Source organism: Buceros rhinoceros, unplaced genomic scaffold, assembly GCF_000710305.1.
Source record: "Buceros rhinoceros silvestris isolate BGI_N320 unplaced genomic scaffold, ASM71030v1 scaffold7100, whole genome shotgun sequence".
NCBI lineage: Eukaryota > Metazoa > Chordata > Aves > Bucerotiformes > Bucerotidae > Buceros > Buceros rhinoceros.
In genome coordinates, this window is record NW_010390090.1 from 13,069 (window position 1) to 28,430 (window position 15,362).

General features: G+C 39.2%; 1 protein-coding gene across 1 annotated transcript in view; it reads left to right on the forward strand.

Moving 5' to 3' along the window:
- MED14 (mediator complex subunit 14) overlaps positions 1-15,362 on the forward strand; it is a gene marked incomplete at its 5' end in the record, with an annotated part of 32,875 nt that overhangs the window by 13,061 nt on the left and 4,452 nt on the right. The window contains 16 exons of the mRNA XM_010136425.1: positions 355-505; positions 2,645-2,756; positions 3,348-3,473; positions 4,275-4,353; positions 5,930-6,089; positions 6,493-6,687; positions 7,284-7,418; positions 7,841-7,917; positions 9,833-9,993; positions 10,264-10,410; positions 10,506-10,597; positions 11,742-11,894; positions 12,118-12,387; positions 13,647-13,799; positions 14,345-14,456; positions 15,001-15,132. Coding sequence (XP_010134727.1) covers positions 355-505; positions 2,645-2,756; positions 3,348-3,473; positions 4,275-4,353; positions 5,930-6,089; positions 6,493-6,687; positions 7,284-7,418; positions 7,841-7,917; positions 9,833-9,993; positions 10,264-10,410; positions 10,506-10,597; positions 11,742-11,894; positions 12,118-12,387; positions 13,647-13,799; positions 14,345-14,456; positions 15,001-15,132 — 2,255 coding nt within the window. The remainder of the gene's footprint in view (positions 1-354; positions 506-2,644; positions 2,757-3,347; positions 3,474-4,274; positions 4,354-5,929; positions 6,090-6,492; positions 6,688-7,283; positions 7,419-7,840; positions 7,918-9,832; positions 9,994-10,263; positions 10,411-10,505; positions 10,598-11,741; positions 11,895-12,117; positions 12,388-13,646; positions 13,800-14,344; positions 14,457-15,000; positions 15,133-15,362) is intronic.

Below are 15,362 nucleotides of genomic sequence, written 5' to 3' on the forward strand. Positions count from 1 at the left end.
ATGTACAGGAGAACAATGGATACAGTTACAAATAAGCTTGTATTTATGTGGATTTCTAAATAAATTATTTCATCAGTCCTTTACTATATTTGTTGCTTGACTTGCATAGATAAAATGTAAAAAATCAACCCAAATGCTCTTCTGATTTTGTTGAATACTCAGCTGCCTAAAACGTCTTTATGAAGTTCAGTTTACCAGCAGTTCTGCATTAAAGCGTAAACTAAGACACTTTTTTCAGTTCAGCTGACATAACCTTATTTTTAACCAGAACTTTCAGAATCGAGGATTAGCTACCAAAAAAATATATATTCTGCTATTCCAGTTATATGGTTTAATTTTTCTCTTTATTTTAAGTCAACAGGTGCTTGGCCGGAAAACAGGGACCGCATCTGTTCATAAGGTCACTATTAAGATTGATGAGACTGATGTCTCAAAACCCTTACAAATATCTCACGAGCCTCCACTGCCAGCCTGTGATTCCAAACTGATGGAAAGAGCCATGAAGGTAAAGGTTTGCTTTGCAGTAGGCATCTAGTTTTACAGTTCACAAACTTAAAAATGCTTTGCGTTGTCACTTTGTTGCATTTTGATTCTATTTAAAGAGCTGTTTCTAACATTCCTAGTCAGCAGTTACTCTGGATTGTGTTGTGTTTATGTTGGGACATAAAATTGTTGTTAATTATTGGCCTTGACTTAATCTTAAAAATTACACTTGCTTCACAGAGCATTTAATACCACTTATAAGACAGAATGCTGAGGCCGGGGGAAAGCAACAGCAAAGTTTCACTTGTGGTTTGCGTTCGGCTTGAAATGCTTTATAGAAAGCCAGTTCTTTCCTCTCCTGTCTTGAAGATGCTGTGTAAACTTCCTCTGAAAACCAGCTTCCCCGTGTCACTTGAGTTGGCTACACAGCAGTGCTGTTCACTTTAGAAAATCTTACATTACGGTTTGGAAATCTTGTGCAAAAGAGCTAGTGTGGTTGGCTTGTTACAAGTGTTAGGTGAAGCTTGGTTTTACGTTGCCACTAACCAGATTATATCTTGCAGCCTATTTGACTGTGCCTTTATATTGTTAAAGATGGGATTGTTGATCCAAAATGAGTAACTGCAGCCAACTTCCTGCTTGGATAAGGCTTCACGGGTGATAATTCTAGATCTTAGCTAATGATATCTGAGAGAAACTGCATTCTCGGTGTTATAATAAATCTTCTGTAAGTTCCTCAGCAAGTGTGGCTGTGATGTATCAGGGTGCGTGTTTGTCATTATTTCTTACAGTGTTTGCGTTTTGTAGGAGAGTTAATAAACCAGAATAAATGGTGTAGTTTTCAAACTTTGAGTACTTTTTCCGCAGGGGAAAACTCCCCAGGTCGGATTCTTTACCTGTCTTGTAGAACTTTCTGCTGCTGATAGCCTTCACCTACTGTACATGCTTTGTATTTGAGCCTCTGGGCCCGTCTTGTTTACCAAGTCTGACAGATGAGTCTCTATATGGTGAATGCCAAGAACTTCACTGGGCTATAGAGGAATGTGGGAAACTTAGTGGAGCGTAGTAGCCTTGTACTCTACCTCTAGAGTAGGAATTCTACTATTGGTGTAATAGATATATACTAAATTTACTCATTTAATAGCCTGAATTAGCATGTTTAGGGTAGTAAATATACAGTTAATTTAGTGAAGGTGCGTATTTATGTCTAAACTCAGGAAAATGTGATTTATCTAGAACACCTGCTCAAGTTGCACTGGAGCTGATGGAATCTAAGCTCACTGGATCAGGTCTACAGACTGTAGATTAAGATATGGGGCCACAGTAAATTTGAGATTTATCGAAGCTATTGCTGACTCCCTTTATAACTACTTGCTCTGAGCTTAAAATATTTTCAGCTATGGGATAGAGACTGATGTTCTGGTGTTTGAATAATGATCTCAGTTGTAATGATGTAGATAGCACACTGTGTTTGTTTATTTAAGATACTGTATAAAACAGTGTTGTGAACAAATATGTTTGGCTAAGCAGGTTGTTACACATTAACCTATTGAAAGTAGGATGTAGCTATAAAACCTGTCACTTGTGAGGAAAATTTAACTCATAGCAGCTGCTCCTGTGGATCGATAAACACTTTTAGTTTAAGGCCTTGTCTTGGAAAGATAGTCTTTAGGGGAAGGTCATTCAGGTATATACAAAGGCATGTACTGAAACTGTATAATTCTGCTCTGGTATAAACCTCTTTTGCATTTATCTCTTAGGCTAGAATAAAATTCGAGTTTAATTCACCTTGTAAAGTTTTCAAAGCAATGTAAGGTTAACTAGAAAAAGGTTTTGCAGTAATCTGTAGCTTTGCTTATGCAAAATATGTGAATGACGTGACAATAATATGAAAGGATTTATATGCAAATGCTTTAATTTAGATTGCACAAGTAAGCTAGAGTGAATGTGAGCAGTGGCGTAAGCTTCAGTGCTGGCAGTGCAACAGCCTCTGGACACTCCTGTGTTCAGCAGAGTTGCTCATATTCATTGTCTGCCAGTGCATCTTCACTGCTTTGTTGCCCTGTTAGCAGGACTAAAACTGGCTTTCACAAGAGTCTACACATCACAAAAGTCTACACATAAATTCGAACTTGCTAAAAAGAAAATTACTTTTTTACAGATTGACCACCTATCAATAGAAAAACTCCTAATAGACAGTGTCCATGCAAGATCTCATCAAAAACTCCAGGAGCTGAAAGCCATTCTTAAGAGCTACAATGTTAATGACAATTGTATGTGGTTTCTACTGATGTTTGTTTCAAGTTAATTTCCATTTGTGCCTAGGAATGGTTTCCTTTTTTTTTTCTGCGTCTATTTTTCATTAATTTAAATATTAAAAAATAAAGGGAGGTGTGTTCAGAATTATCAAGACTTAGCTTTAAATTATTTTGCTTTGATTGTTCTAAAATATTCATTGCTCTAAATGCAGTATAATAGATGAAGCTGGTAGAACATTATAGTCTGGGTTGAAGGGTTAAAAATTGTTGTAAATCTTGTACATCTGAAAGCAAATCCTTCACTGTCTTGGGTTAGCTTTGCATAAGACTTTGCTTAAATTGTTGAAACTACTGAGATTTGAATGGAGCTTATAAACATGAAGCAGTGACTTAAAAGATATTCAGGGATTAATAATCTCCTTCAAATCTGGTCTGTCTTTTCTCATTGGTTTGTTACTAGTGCTGTTTTCTCAGAGAGATTCTTATATTCAGTAATAATGTGCGAGTGAAGATTGCTGCTATGAAGTAACAGGTTTTGTGATCATAATGGGCAAAGTTTTAATATGATAATCTTGAATCTTCTGTTAAATTATTAATGTTGTTTAGCATTCATTGAGACGGCTCTTCCAACTCTTGTAATTCCGATTTTGGAACCATGTGGTCGATCGGAGTGCCTGCATGTATTTGTTGATCTCCACTCGGGAATGTTTCAACTCATGCTGTATGGTGTTGGTAAGTAGGTGTAAAACCAGGTTGTATTTAGTATCTTCCAAGAATCCTGCATTATGATGTAATTTTGTATGAACAATTCTGTCAAATCCGCAAAGTTCTGTAAGTAAATCAGGGTAATGCAAATTAACACTGCACTTGAGTCATCATCTAGGTATTCGAGTTCGAAGAATGGAGAAGTGGATTTCTGTGCTTAAGAGTCACTGTTCAGTTAGGTATATTTTAAGAGGACAATAGACTAAATACTCTTAGGCATCATTGCAATGCATACTCTTTATGACTCATGATTCCTGGGTTGTACTGTTAATAGATGCAGTCATTTCATATGGACCTGATTGAGAATTGCATTATGTGATCTATACATCTTGAGTTAGTGACCACTGTGGTTTTACAAGCATTATGAATCATTTATTGTATATCTTAAACTCTCCCTTCACAATGAGCCACATGGAGAGGACAAGGGGCAACAATTGCAAGTTGCATCAGGAGAGGTTTCTTAATACAAAAAAGAAAATTTTTACAGTGGAATAATCAATCACTGGAACAACCCCCACAAGGATGTGGTAAACTCCCCATCACTGAGGGTTTTCAATATGCAATTGGACTGGGTGTTAGATAATCTCATCTAGATTCGCTTTCCCATGAAAGGTTGGACCAGATGATCTTTCAAGGTCCCTTCCAGCCTGGGCTGTTCTGTGATTCTGTGATTGTTTGTTAAATTAGATAAGACACTTTCATTAGAAAATAAAAATTTTGTCTGAAGAGCAGATGTTAAGTCCATTCACTCATCTGATGTTCTTGCAGATCAAACGACACTTGATGAGATAGAGAAGTCTGTTAATGATGATATGAAGCGCATCATTCCTTGGCTCCAGCAGCTCAAGTAAGTGACTTGAATGATTCACTTAATTTGCATAGAATAAATCACCATATTTGTATTTCAGATGATCACGCTTGCATGGATTTGTGTTTTGCCACAGCAGTGGATACACTTTCTTGGTGTTCTAAGCAACCTTGAGTATTTGCCATCTCCTTTAAATAGGTGGAGGAAATTCTGCTTTGGCTTGGAGCTGATTCCGTAGGTCCTCCTTTAGTCTTACACAGAGCCTCATGCATTGCTATGCACACACTCTGCATGAAGTCCTTTCACTTCAAGTCAGTACCAGATGACTTGCTTCCTGAGGATTTCATTTTGTGTTCATGTTCATTTTCTATCTCATTTATTGCACTGTTTCTACAGCTGAACTCTGCTTGTTTCTCAGCAAGAACGATCTCCCTTCTCACAATACAGATGAAAAATCAGGAAGTGGCCTAGGATGATTTAAATAATACCTGTTTATCTTCTAACACTTCAGCCCTTGCTGGTTTAAACCTCTAATCTTCCTTCCATAAACCCCTGAGATTTAAATGCAAGATACACTTGGCTCCCATAAGAGGTTGTAGCAAATAATACGAATACAATTTGCATCTGCATGAAAACTAAGTTCCACCTGCTCTGTCATTTTGGAAATTCCCAGTACTCTGAGCTAATTGCAGGGTGAAACCTCTATTTGAGAAATTTTGCTTCTAAAAGAAGCATGATGACGCATGAAGCACTGGCACCCTGGAGAAACTAATCAACCTCCCTTTGTTATAAATAATGCACTCAAGATAATGGCTTGGATAGTTCTGCACTTTTTGAGGAAGCTAGGCAGTCCCACAAAATTACTTTTAGGACAGCTGTATCTAACATGTATCTAGAAGAATAAATGTGGTACGTCATGATGGAGAGATGCTGGGCACCCACACTTTCCACTGGTGTTTTCAGTGGAAGTTTGACTGAGAAACCAAGCCTCACATTTCTGAGCTCCTTTCAATCCTAGCTAGGCTTTCTGGCCTTGCCACTATAGCCAGAACCCATTGGAGTAGGACAAAGTTTAATTCCAAACATTTGAATAAATTTGGTGTCTTACATGTGATTCTCCATATCCAAACGTACTCAGGTAAATGAGTTTATTTACAGCATAATCCATAGTGCTGTCCAGCTTTGGTGACCATTTTTAATGTGTTGATTATCAGCCTATGGAAGCAAGGATTTTCTTTTCTATACCAAAAAATAATTGAAAATTCCAAATTGTAAAACGACTGTAATCTGCATTTTTTTTTAATTTGTCCCTTCTTTTTTATGTTAATTTCATACTGTGATGTATAAAAATTAATTTATGTATTCCTTCAGCAAGTAATTTCATGGCTTTTCTTAAATTAACAGCTCTCGGTTACTCAAGCAGAAGACTGTGTAAAGATAGTAATAAGAAAATATGACACTCTCTGTGTGAGTTTCTAATGTAACTTGAGCAGCAGTGATAGATGTTATGTTAGAAGATGACTGTCTCTTCATTTGACACTCACGCTCTGAACAGCAGTATACTAGAATAATGTGTAACCGTCTCAGGGTACTAATACCTTTATTTCAATGCAAGGTTCTGGCTTGGACAGCAACGTTGCAAACAGTCTATAAAACATCTGCCTACAGTGAGCAGTGAAACTCTTCAGCTAGCTAATTATGCTAGCCATCCAGTGGGAAGCCTTTCCAAACACAAATTGTTTATCAGACTCACTCGCCTTCCACAGTACTACATTGTAAGTAACTGAAAAATGCTTCAATCTTTTGGATTGTAATTTATATTACGGGTATACCAGACATAGTTTGCCTGTTGTACTGTTGACTCTGTCATTAGGAACTAAGTAATTGATGTAATCCTTGACTTTCCCCTCTCCCTCCCTTCTCTCATTCACTGGGTTTGTTAAGTAATCAGGCTTATAGAGAGGACGAGACATAAAGGTTTATTACTCAGCAACGTTCCCATTGTCTTTGTGTTTCCTGAAAGTTTAGTCTTCCTTCTCTTGCATCCCTTTCCTAGCCACAGTATTAGTATCTTGAAAAAGATTGATGTCTTGTCTTTGAGGTGGAGAGGATAGGAACTGATGTGGGCATATTCTTAGCTTGAGGGTTTTCTCAATTCGTTGTTTTGTTTAAATACAGGTTGTAGAGATGTTTGATGTTCCTGGCAACCCCACTGAATTAGAGTACAAGTACCATTTTCTCTCTGTGAGCTATGCTGAAGGAGATGACAGCCCTGCTACTGCGCTTTTACTACAGCAGTTCAAACCAAACATTGAAGAGTTGGTACTAGACACAAAAAGTGGGAAACAAATGAAAAGCGGTGTCAAGCGCAAGGTATGTGCTTCAGAAGCCGTCAGGCTAGTTGTAGAGTGTGAAAGCTAAACGTGTTCTGAGCACCAATACCAGCTTTACTAGTGGTGTTTCAAAATTTTTGTATGGCTGGCATCTTACTTGTGTTACAGGTTGGTTCTCTGACTGCTTCCGTAGGGAGATGTTGGGAGAACATCTTGAGAATTTTGCAACAGCTGTCTTTTGATTCATGCCAGGCCTTCTAAGCTGTTCTGAAGAGCCAAGGCAGAGCACTGTGCTGAGGTAGCCAGAGTAGCTTGTATACGCAGAGCACTGGTATCTACGTGATATGCTTTGTGCCATGTAGTTGTGATCTTTGAAAGACCTGCGGGGGTTGGTAAGAGTTACTTCTAGGGATCAGGCTGACATGGCTTGGTGATATGTAAATACTGTTTTAAGGAAGGAGGTGATTATAAAATTACTTTAACTGAATTACTTCTGTCCTGAGGTGAAACAGATCCTTCCGGGAATTTGTGCTCAGGGTGTCTTTTAAAACTTGGATGTATGAGATAATTCTTTGATATATTTAGAAAATATGTACTCCAAATGTGCAAGTACACTTGTCTTTATTTTAATTCTAGTTATCTGGTGATCCATGTTCCATAGAACCTAAGAAACCAAAACGATCGGGAGAAATGTGTGCCTTCAATAAAGTCCTAGCTCATATTGTAGCCATGTGCGATACGAATATGCCATTTATAGGGCTTCGTGTGGAGGTATGTATTGAAAATTATTTTGTTTTCTTCTTCGCCTCTACTACTGCTGATTCTCTTTTTCTAGATGAGACTATTTGGCAATCTTCTGGTCATGTGTTCATTTTGGAGTTCCCTTGCTAGCTGAGCTCGGGTGACTGATGTTCACTGGATTGCTCTAGTCATGTTAGAGCTGGTTCTCTAATACCAAGCACTGCAAAAAGCTTGAAAAGTTGAGGGAAAAGGAAAAACAAGAAGACAGACACACTTGTGGGACAGGGTGGGAGACAACTTTATACCAAGTTTGCATAGACTGTTTTTTGTCTTTCCAGTGCTTGAGGATGTGAAACATCTGTCACCCTTAGGGGAAAAAAAATCCATTAAAAAGTTACCGTTATTTTGTTTGACTTTTTGCTTGGAATAACATTTTTCTTGTTAATTCCTAGTTGTCTAATATGGACATTCCTCACCAAGGAGTACAAGTAGAAGGAGATGGCTTCAGCCATGCAATACGTTTATTAAAGTAAGAGGATATGCTCCTGTGTTTCTTTTTTTTACTGTACATAGGCTTGAGAGAAAAAAAAGGATTGTTTGGCGAGTAACACTAAAAATACCAGGCTGAGGAGGATTTTTACTTTTGGGGTTTTTTGTTTATTTTTTAAATTATTGTGTGTCATGCACTTTCATGTGAAGCAGTGGTGGAGAAAGAGGAAAATAAGCATAGATGCAGAACCAACTATAATTTGTCTCCTTCATCAGCCTAAACATGGTGGAGCTCTGCAAACAGTCCGATGGTCCTCAATCTGAAATCCGGGCAGTGCTAGGGAAGATACAGTGATGATTCATGAATGTGTAATTGCAATTTTGGATCAGATCAGAGGCCTACATACTCAGTATGTTATTTGACAATTACCAGCATGTGATAATACAGAGGAAAATGCAAGGAATCCCAGAAAAGACAATTGCATGATGAAAATCTCGTGGAGGGAACATCTGAGAATTGTACAGTAATTTAAGAGTGGAAGGGACCTGTGGATGTTCCAACCTTATGCTCAAAGCAGGGCTGATCAGCTGCACTTTCCCATCTCCAGGGGTTTTTGTGCACTCCCTGGGCATAATGATCTCAAATGCTAATTAGAGGGGGTAAGTCACTTGATTGCCTGGCTCATACAGCCCGGGATGCAGCGTTCTGTCAGTGCTGCAGGGGCGCGCTGCTGACTCCTGTTCAGTCTGCCTCCCAGGCCCTCAAGTGCTTTTTCTGCAGAGCCGCTGCACAGTCAGCCCGTCCCCACCCTGTGCTGTTGCTTGAGGTTATTTAGGCCCCAGTGCTGGACTTTGCATTTGTTCTCACTGAACTTCATGAGGTGCCTGTTAACTCATTCCTCCAGGCATCTGAGGTCTCTCTGAATAACACCCCTGTCCTCCCAACATGTTAAGCACTTCCTTCAGTTTGACGTCATCTGCAAACTTTACATCACGTGTGTTCTTGAAATTGTTAAAGAGCATTGGCCTCTGTGTTAACCTTGAGGATTGCCAGCCATAACTAGTGGCTAACTGGACCTGCAGCCGGTGACTGCAGTGCTTTCTACCTGGCAGCCCACCCAGTTTTTTCACACCTCTTGGAGCCTACTTCAAGCCTCACCAGTTAAACTTTGGATTGTGTAATGAAATAAAAGAAATTATATCAATTTAAAACATAAAAAAAGCAAACCCCAAAGACACCTTGTAGAGTAAAACCTTCTTAACTTCTTTTATGGTGCAGAAATGTATAGTGATACGAAGGCAGCAATCTCTAAATGCATCAGGCCCTATCTTTTTAACTTTGCATGTGAGCAGAGAAGTACTGAGAACTTGGGAAACGAAGTTAAGGGTGATATGTGAGAATTCTGGATAGACTCTCAAGGGATTTGAAAAAGAGTTTGGTATGTTTTTACTTAGGCTTTATTTAGTCTGTCCATGAGCTCGTTCTCACACTGGGATATGAATATATTAGTGGGTTCTAAGATAACTGCCAGGTTGCTAATTGCATTTAAAGGGAGTGTATTCTAGAAGGCGAACTGGTTTATTTTCATCTTCTTTCAGCTTGTTTCTCTGTGTAAAAGCTTTATATTGGTGTGCTCTTACTTAACCAGGGTATTAGGACAATTCAGCAGATCCCTTAACAGTCTATAGTTTGTAGGTTGAATCCATACAAAAATGGGTCTTAACTCAAGAGTGCTTTTGTAACGTACTTAGCACAGTCCTTGAAGAGGAATAATAGATCTCGTGCAGTCCAGCGGTCTTTGCCTGTGACTTGTTCATTCTTTCACATCCAGACTTGGAAGTCCTTCGGGAAACGTTAGAAAGTAGTATTTTTAGTTTTGGAACTGTACTGTGTATAATTGAGTTTTTTTTGTTTTTTTGTCTTTTTTTTTGTTTTGTTTTGTTATCATTAATAGAATTCCTCCCTGTAAAGGTGTGAACGAGGAAACGCAGAAGGCTCTGGACCGATCTCTTCTTGATTGCACTTTCCGATTACAAGGTAGAAATAATCGCACGTGGGTGGCTGAGCTGGTGTTTGCAAACTGTCCCCTTAATAGCACTTCATCCAGGGAGCAAGGTGGGTTTTATTTAGGAAAGCTGACTCATTTTGTTTGTTTATCGTTTGCATTGTCTGTTCCAGTAGTTCTGTTGTTTTGGTGTTACTGTCTACCGCCTGCTCTTAAGATTTCTAGTGACTCACAGTGTACTTGAATCAAAGTTTTGATTGCTGAGTTGATGCACTAGTGTTATTTAAATATCTTCCTAGTCACTTGCTACAGTTCACTCAGTCTGTAAACCACATCTTAGGAATTGCTAGTTTAATCAGTGTTTACTCCTAACACTGCAGGACCAACCCGTCATGTTTACCTGACATATGAAAACCAGTTATCTGAACCTGTTGGAGGTCGCAAAGTTGTTGAGATGTTCCTTAATGACTGGAACAGTATCGCTCGTCTGTATGAATGTGTCTTGGAGTTTGCACGATCCTTACCAGGTACAGAAATCGCCGCCTCTTTGTTGAAGTGATGTGTCTACAGTAGATTACTGTGGTTGTTTCACTCTTAACTCTTTTCCCTCCTCTCTTCAAAGACATACCCAACCACTTAAACGTTTTTTCAGAAGTTCGTATCTACAATTACCGAAAACTTATCCTTTGTTATGGAACTACCAAGGGGAGCTCTGTAAGTAACTCCTAAGTGCACTTAAAATATATGTTTGAAAACAGAATGAGTTGGCATGGAGTTCTGAGAATTGTGCTACAAAATGTTTCCTTGTATTACACTATGGTGGAATTAATATTGATAAAAGACAGAAGTAGAGGGTGCTAGATTGCTAATTTACTAGGTGACTAGATGTTCAGAATTTTTGAAATTTTGTGTAAGATGCTTTAAATTGTGGAAAGGACAGTTGTGTGCTCCTGATCAAAGAAAGCTGGTGTGGCAGCCTTCTTCTGACAGACTTACGGTAAGTGTTGCTGCTGGTTGCTGCTGTATGGGAATATATGGATGTATGTAAGCTGAGTCCCTAATTCTGCCTTAGAAAAAAGAGGACTCTAAGATTTCAAATGAGGTGGTTCTTAATTATTTTGTAGCAGTGTTGTTCCCTTGTTCAGACTTCTAGCTTATTCTATAGTATTTGAATTCACAGCTTATTAATTACTTCGATAACTGACGGTGTATTTGCTCATACCCTTGTCTTTAATGCAAGGTAGAGGAGGAAGTAAGTGCCTGTTTATTACAGACTGGGAATATATTTTTGTATGCCACTGATGCAAAGTAGCTGATACAATTGAAATTTACTTCCTGGAAGGTTTTTGTGTTCATGTTCTAAGCTGAATTTTTAAGAGTATTTCTATGTTCATTTTATTGGGACAGTTAATAAGTAGCAAGATTAGCAGTGTGGATTTTACATGTCACTTCTTTATATATTAGGATGTCCAGTTCTCAGTTTTATGCGATATGACTGAGAAAACCAGTCCATCTCCAACAATTCATTAATAGTTCTCCACAGCATGAATCTCTCGAGTTTAGTTTTCCTCTATCTCACTTTTGGCAGAAAAGTTTTTTTTTCTTTTTGGTTGACTTGCTAAACTAGTTCCCCAGTTTTGTGGTTGCCATCAATACAGCTAGCTAAAGGGATATTAAAGCTAACAGAGCTTTTTTTTTTTTTTCCCCATAACCTCAGCAACTTTTGAGGAGCATGAGTTAGGAATCTGTTGAGGTTTGATGAAAAATGGGGAAAAAAAATTAAAGTAGACCAGTTTCCTTTTTATGACCTCATAGTTGTTCTAGTTTCCAAGTCCATTTTATGTTCTTGACATTGCAGATCAGCATTCAGTGGAACTCCGTACTCCAGAAGTTCCACATTTCACTGGGAACTGTTGGCCCAAACTCAGGTTGCAGTAACTGTCACAACACAATTCTGCACCAGCTCCAGGAGATGTTTAATAAAACACCAAATGTGGTGCAGTTGTTACAGGTAACGTTTTAAAAACTTCTCTCAAGAAAAGTCCAAGATGATTAAGAGTTCCATTCTGAGTAAACTGTTCTCTTCAAAATGACATGTGTGTGTTATGATTGTTTATGGATCTCATTGATAGACAGTGACTTGAGGAAGATAGTGTCCTCCCCCTATGCCCTGTTTTCCCTGACCTTTAATTAAAGGCAAGCTACCTGATCTCTCAATATCTGTTCTCTGTCAGGTTTTGTTTGACACTCAGGCTCCATTAAATGCCATCAACAAACTTCCAACTGTGCCCATGCTGGGTCTGACTCAACGCACCAACACTGCCTATCAGTGTTTCTCAATTCTGCCGCAGTCACCCACGCATATCAGGCTGGCTTTTAGGAATATGTACTGCATTGACATCTACTGCCGGAGCCGTGGTGTCGTAGCAATCCGTGATGGGGCGTACAGTCTCTTTGACAACAGCAAAATAGTTGAAGGTTTTTACCCTGCACCGGGATTAAAGGTAACTGTTTCTGTGTTCTCTGACATATGGTAAATAAATGAGTTTCTAACCTGAAGTGAATTCCTTTGTAAAGCTTTTCTACGTGAAGAACTGCAGTCCTCCCAAAATTCTGAGCACAAGAAGAGTTTTCTGATTTATCAGTAGATTTTAAAAATTAGTTTGACTTTAAAACATTTTCTTTAAGATAATTAGAATCAAGTGTCGGGGTATTTTTCTTATCTATGTAATAAAATAATGTAGAGGCTACTTCACACATCCTTTTTTTAAAATTTGCTGAAGCTTTGTGACTAAGCTAGATGTATTCTCCAGGATTAACAACTGCTCCTCGCAAACTATGTTGTGTGGCAGGACAGTGCTCATATGTGGCAGATGAGGAAATGCTCCATGTCAGATGATTCTAGTCAGAAACTTCTCTTCCAGAATAGTTTCCATCTGTGTGGCAGGAGCCTGTGGCTTTGCTTCTGAATACAGTGCTGGTTCACACACTGACAGAACACTTTAGCTTAGGGCAGGTTCTACCAGTTCTCGTTGTACTGAAATATTGGGAAGTCTCACCCATTGTGAAGCAGGAGAGTTTGCTAATTTTTTCCTTCTGACAGTTGCAGCTGAGCACTGAATCTCTGGTACTGCATTTAGCTGATCCTAAACATCTACATCTTTCACGAATTCCAAAAGGAAAGATAATGAGGAAGAGGAATGGAGTTGTAGATACCAGTGGAAAGTGTAAGGGAATGAGATTGGGAATGTACAGGAGGACGTAATTCAAGAGGGTTGGCAAATTCCTCTGCGTGCAAGAGAATGCTTTGGAGGAAATGACCTGAGCGTTCTTCCCCAAGCAGTGCAGTTCTAGCTGTGGTACAACAGCCCAGTAGGTTCTGGATACTGAGTTGTTCTGGAACAGCTATTTCCAAGTGTAGACTTTTCCTTATTTTTAAGGAAAAAGGAAAAATGTTGGTATTTCAATTAGCTAGAGATATTTCATGAATAGAGTTTCTTGTTTGGTGATGATGCAAGACCCCTTTTTTTTAAAAGAAAAAGGGAATTAAGCTTAAACATCCACTGAATGAACTGGTATATTTTGTGAACTATAACGTGTATAATGAACGCCCACTGGTAGGTAGTTCTAGAGATCTGCCAGTTTCTTATGTGCTGTAGCTGATAAAGATAGAACTGAGGCTTAGCAAATACTGTGTTTGTTTATGTAATAGAATTTACATGGGGAATGGGACAATTGCTAACAAAACTGATTTTTTCCACAGACCTTCCTGAACATGTTTGTTGACAGCAATCAGGATGCACGAAGACGATCTGTAAATGAAGATGATAACCCACCTTCTCCTATTGGAGGAGACATGATGGATTCTTTGATATCGCAGCTTCAACCCCAGCAGCCACCGCAGCAACCGCAACAGGTACCCTCCAGGCAAAATAAGTAATGTTTATTGTCTTCACAACTGTAGGTTTCTAAGAACTTACGTTCTAAAAGGATTGGCGGTAAAAAAATGGGAAGGGAGACTATAAAACTGCTCCGCAGTGGAACTTCCCTTGGGGCAAAACCTATTAATTTATTTTGCCATTTCTCATTCCAGTGTAAACAGCCCATAGCATATGAACAGCAGTTCTGGAAGGTCGCATGAGACTTGCTGCCTTAGAAGCGAAGGAAAGAGGGAGGAAAAACAACTTTTAAGATAAAAGACGGGAGGGGAAGCCAGGAGGCTTCGCTGTTACAGGGTGACAGATAAAAAGGGATGAGGTACTGAGGTCTTATGTCTTGAGGAGAAACTGCAAAAAGTCTCTGAAAAAAGGGGATGCAATAAGGGGATACAGATAATCAAACAACTATGCTGATGGACCTGTAAGATATCATAGGTGGGAACCAAACTCTCATTAGCGTTCTCCTGCACGTACTTTATTTTCATGATCAAAAATTTTCATTGTCCTCTGTTGACAATTTCAGCCATTTGCGAAACAAGCAGGGGCATCGGGAGCGTATCCTCTTACTTCACCACCCACCTCCTATCACAACACAGTGACGCCATCTCCGTCTATGATGCATACACAGTCACCAGGTAGGACAGCTGAGCGTTTGTGTACTAATCCTGTGCTAGAAATAGACAGGCAGCTGTTTTGTGCATGCATGCCTTTGCTATTGTTTGAGTTGTGTTTAGCTCCAAGTTAGCCAAGAGAATGCACCTTATATTGTGGGAAAACAGCAAAGCAAAGTTCTGCCATGCATGTTTTGGAAAGTACATTTTGAAACTTCAAAAAAAAATTAGGTTAAACTGTCGTCTTTAGCTGTGTAATATTTGGGACCGTTTCATTCTTACAGCTTACAACTTGCTCAGATCAAACCTTTTAACTTGAAATACCTGCTTCTTTAGAAAAGGTTTTGATCACCAAAGCCCTGCCTTCTGCTCCCAGCTGTTAGAGTGCAACAGCTGAAAATACTTAAATTTGGGGAAGGGCTGGTCAGGGAGGAAGTGCCATTCTTCAAGCCAGATATCTTGGAAAAAGTTTCCTTTGTGTGGTGAATCAATCTGGAAAATCTAATGCTCGTGCATTGGAACAGAAAAATGGGACGTGTATGTTGAGTGACATGTTGTCTTTGATTAGGAAATCTGCATGCTGCAAGCTCACCTAGCGGAGCTTTAAGAGCACCATCACCAGCATCCTTTGGTCCAACTCCTTCACCTTCCTCTCTCGGAATCACAATGGGACAGACAGCTAACTTTGCCAGCCCACATGGTGAGTTCTTTACCGGCAGGTGTGTATACAGTGACAGGGAGACACACGTGCTTCTTGAAATTAAGTCTTCCGGACCAGACCTAAATTAATTGAGAAAAACCTGTGATTCGTAATTGGCTTAAGTAGCTGATTTCATACATGTAGGTGTAACTTCTAACAGCAGTCCAAAGTTGCTGCACGGCACGTTGAGGTTTTCCTGATGTTTTAAAAATTGACTGTCAGTCACTCTT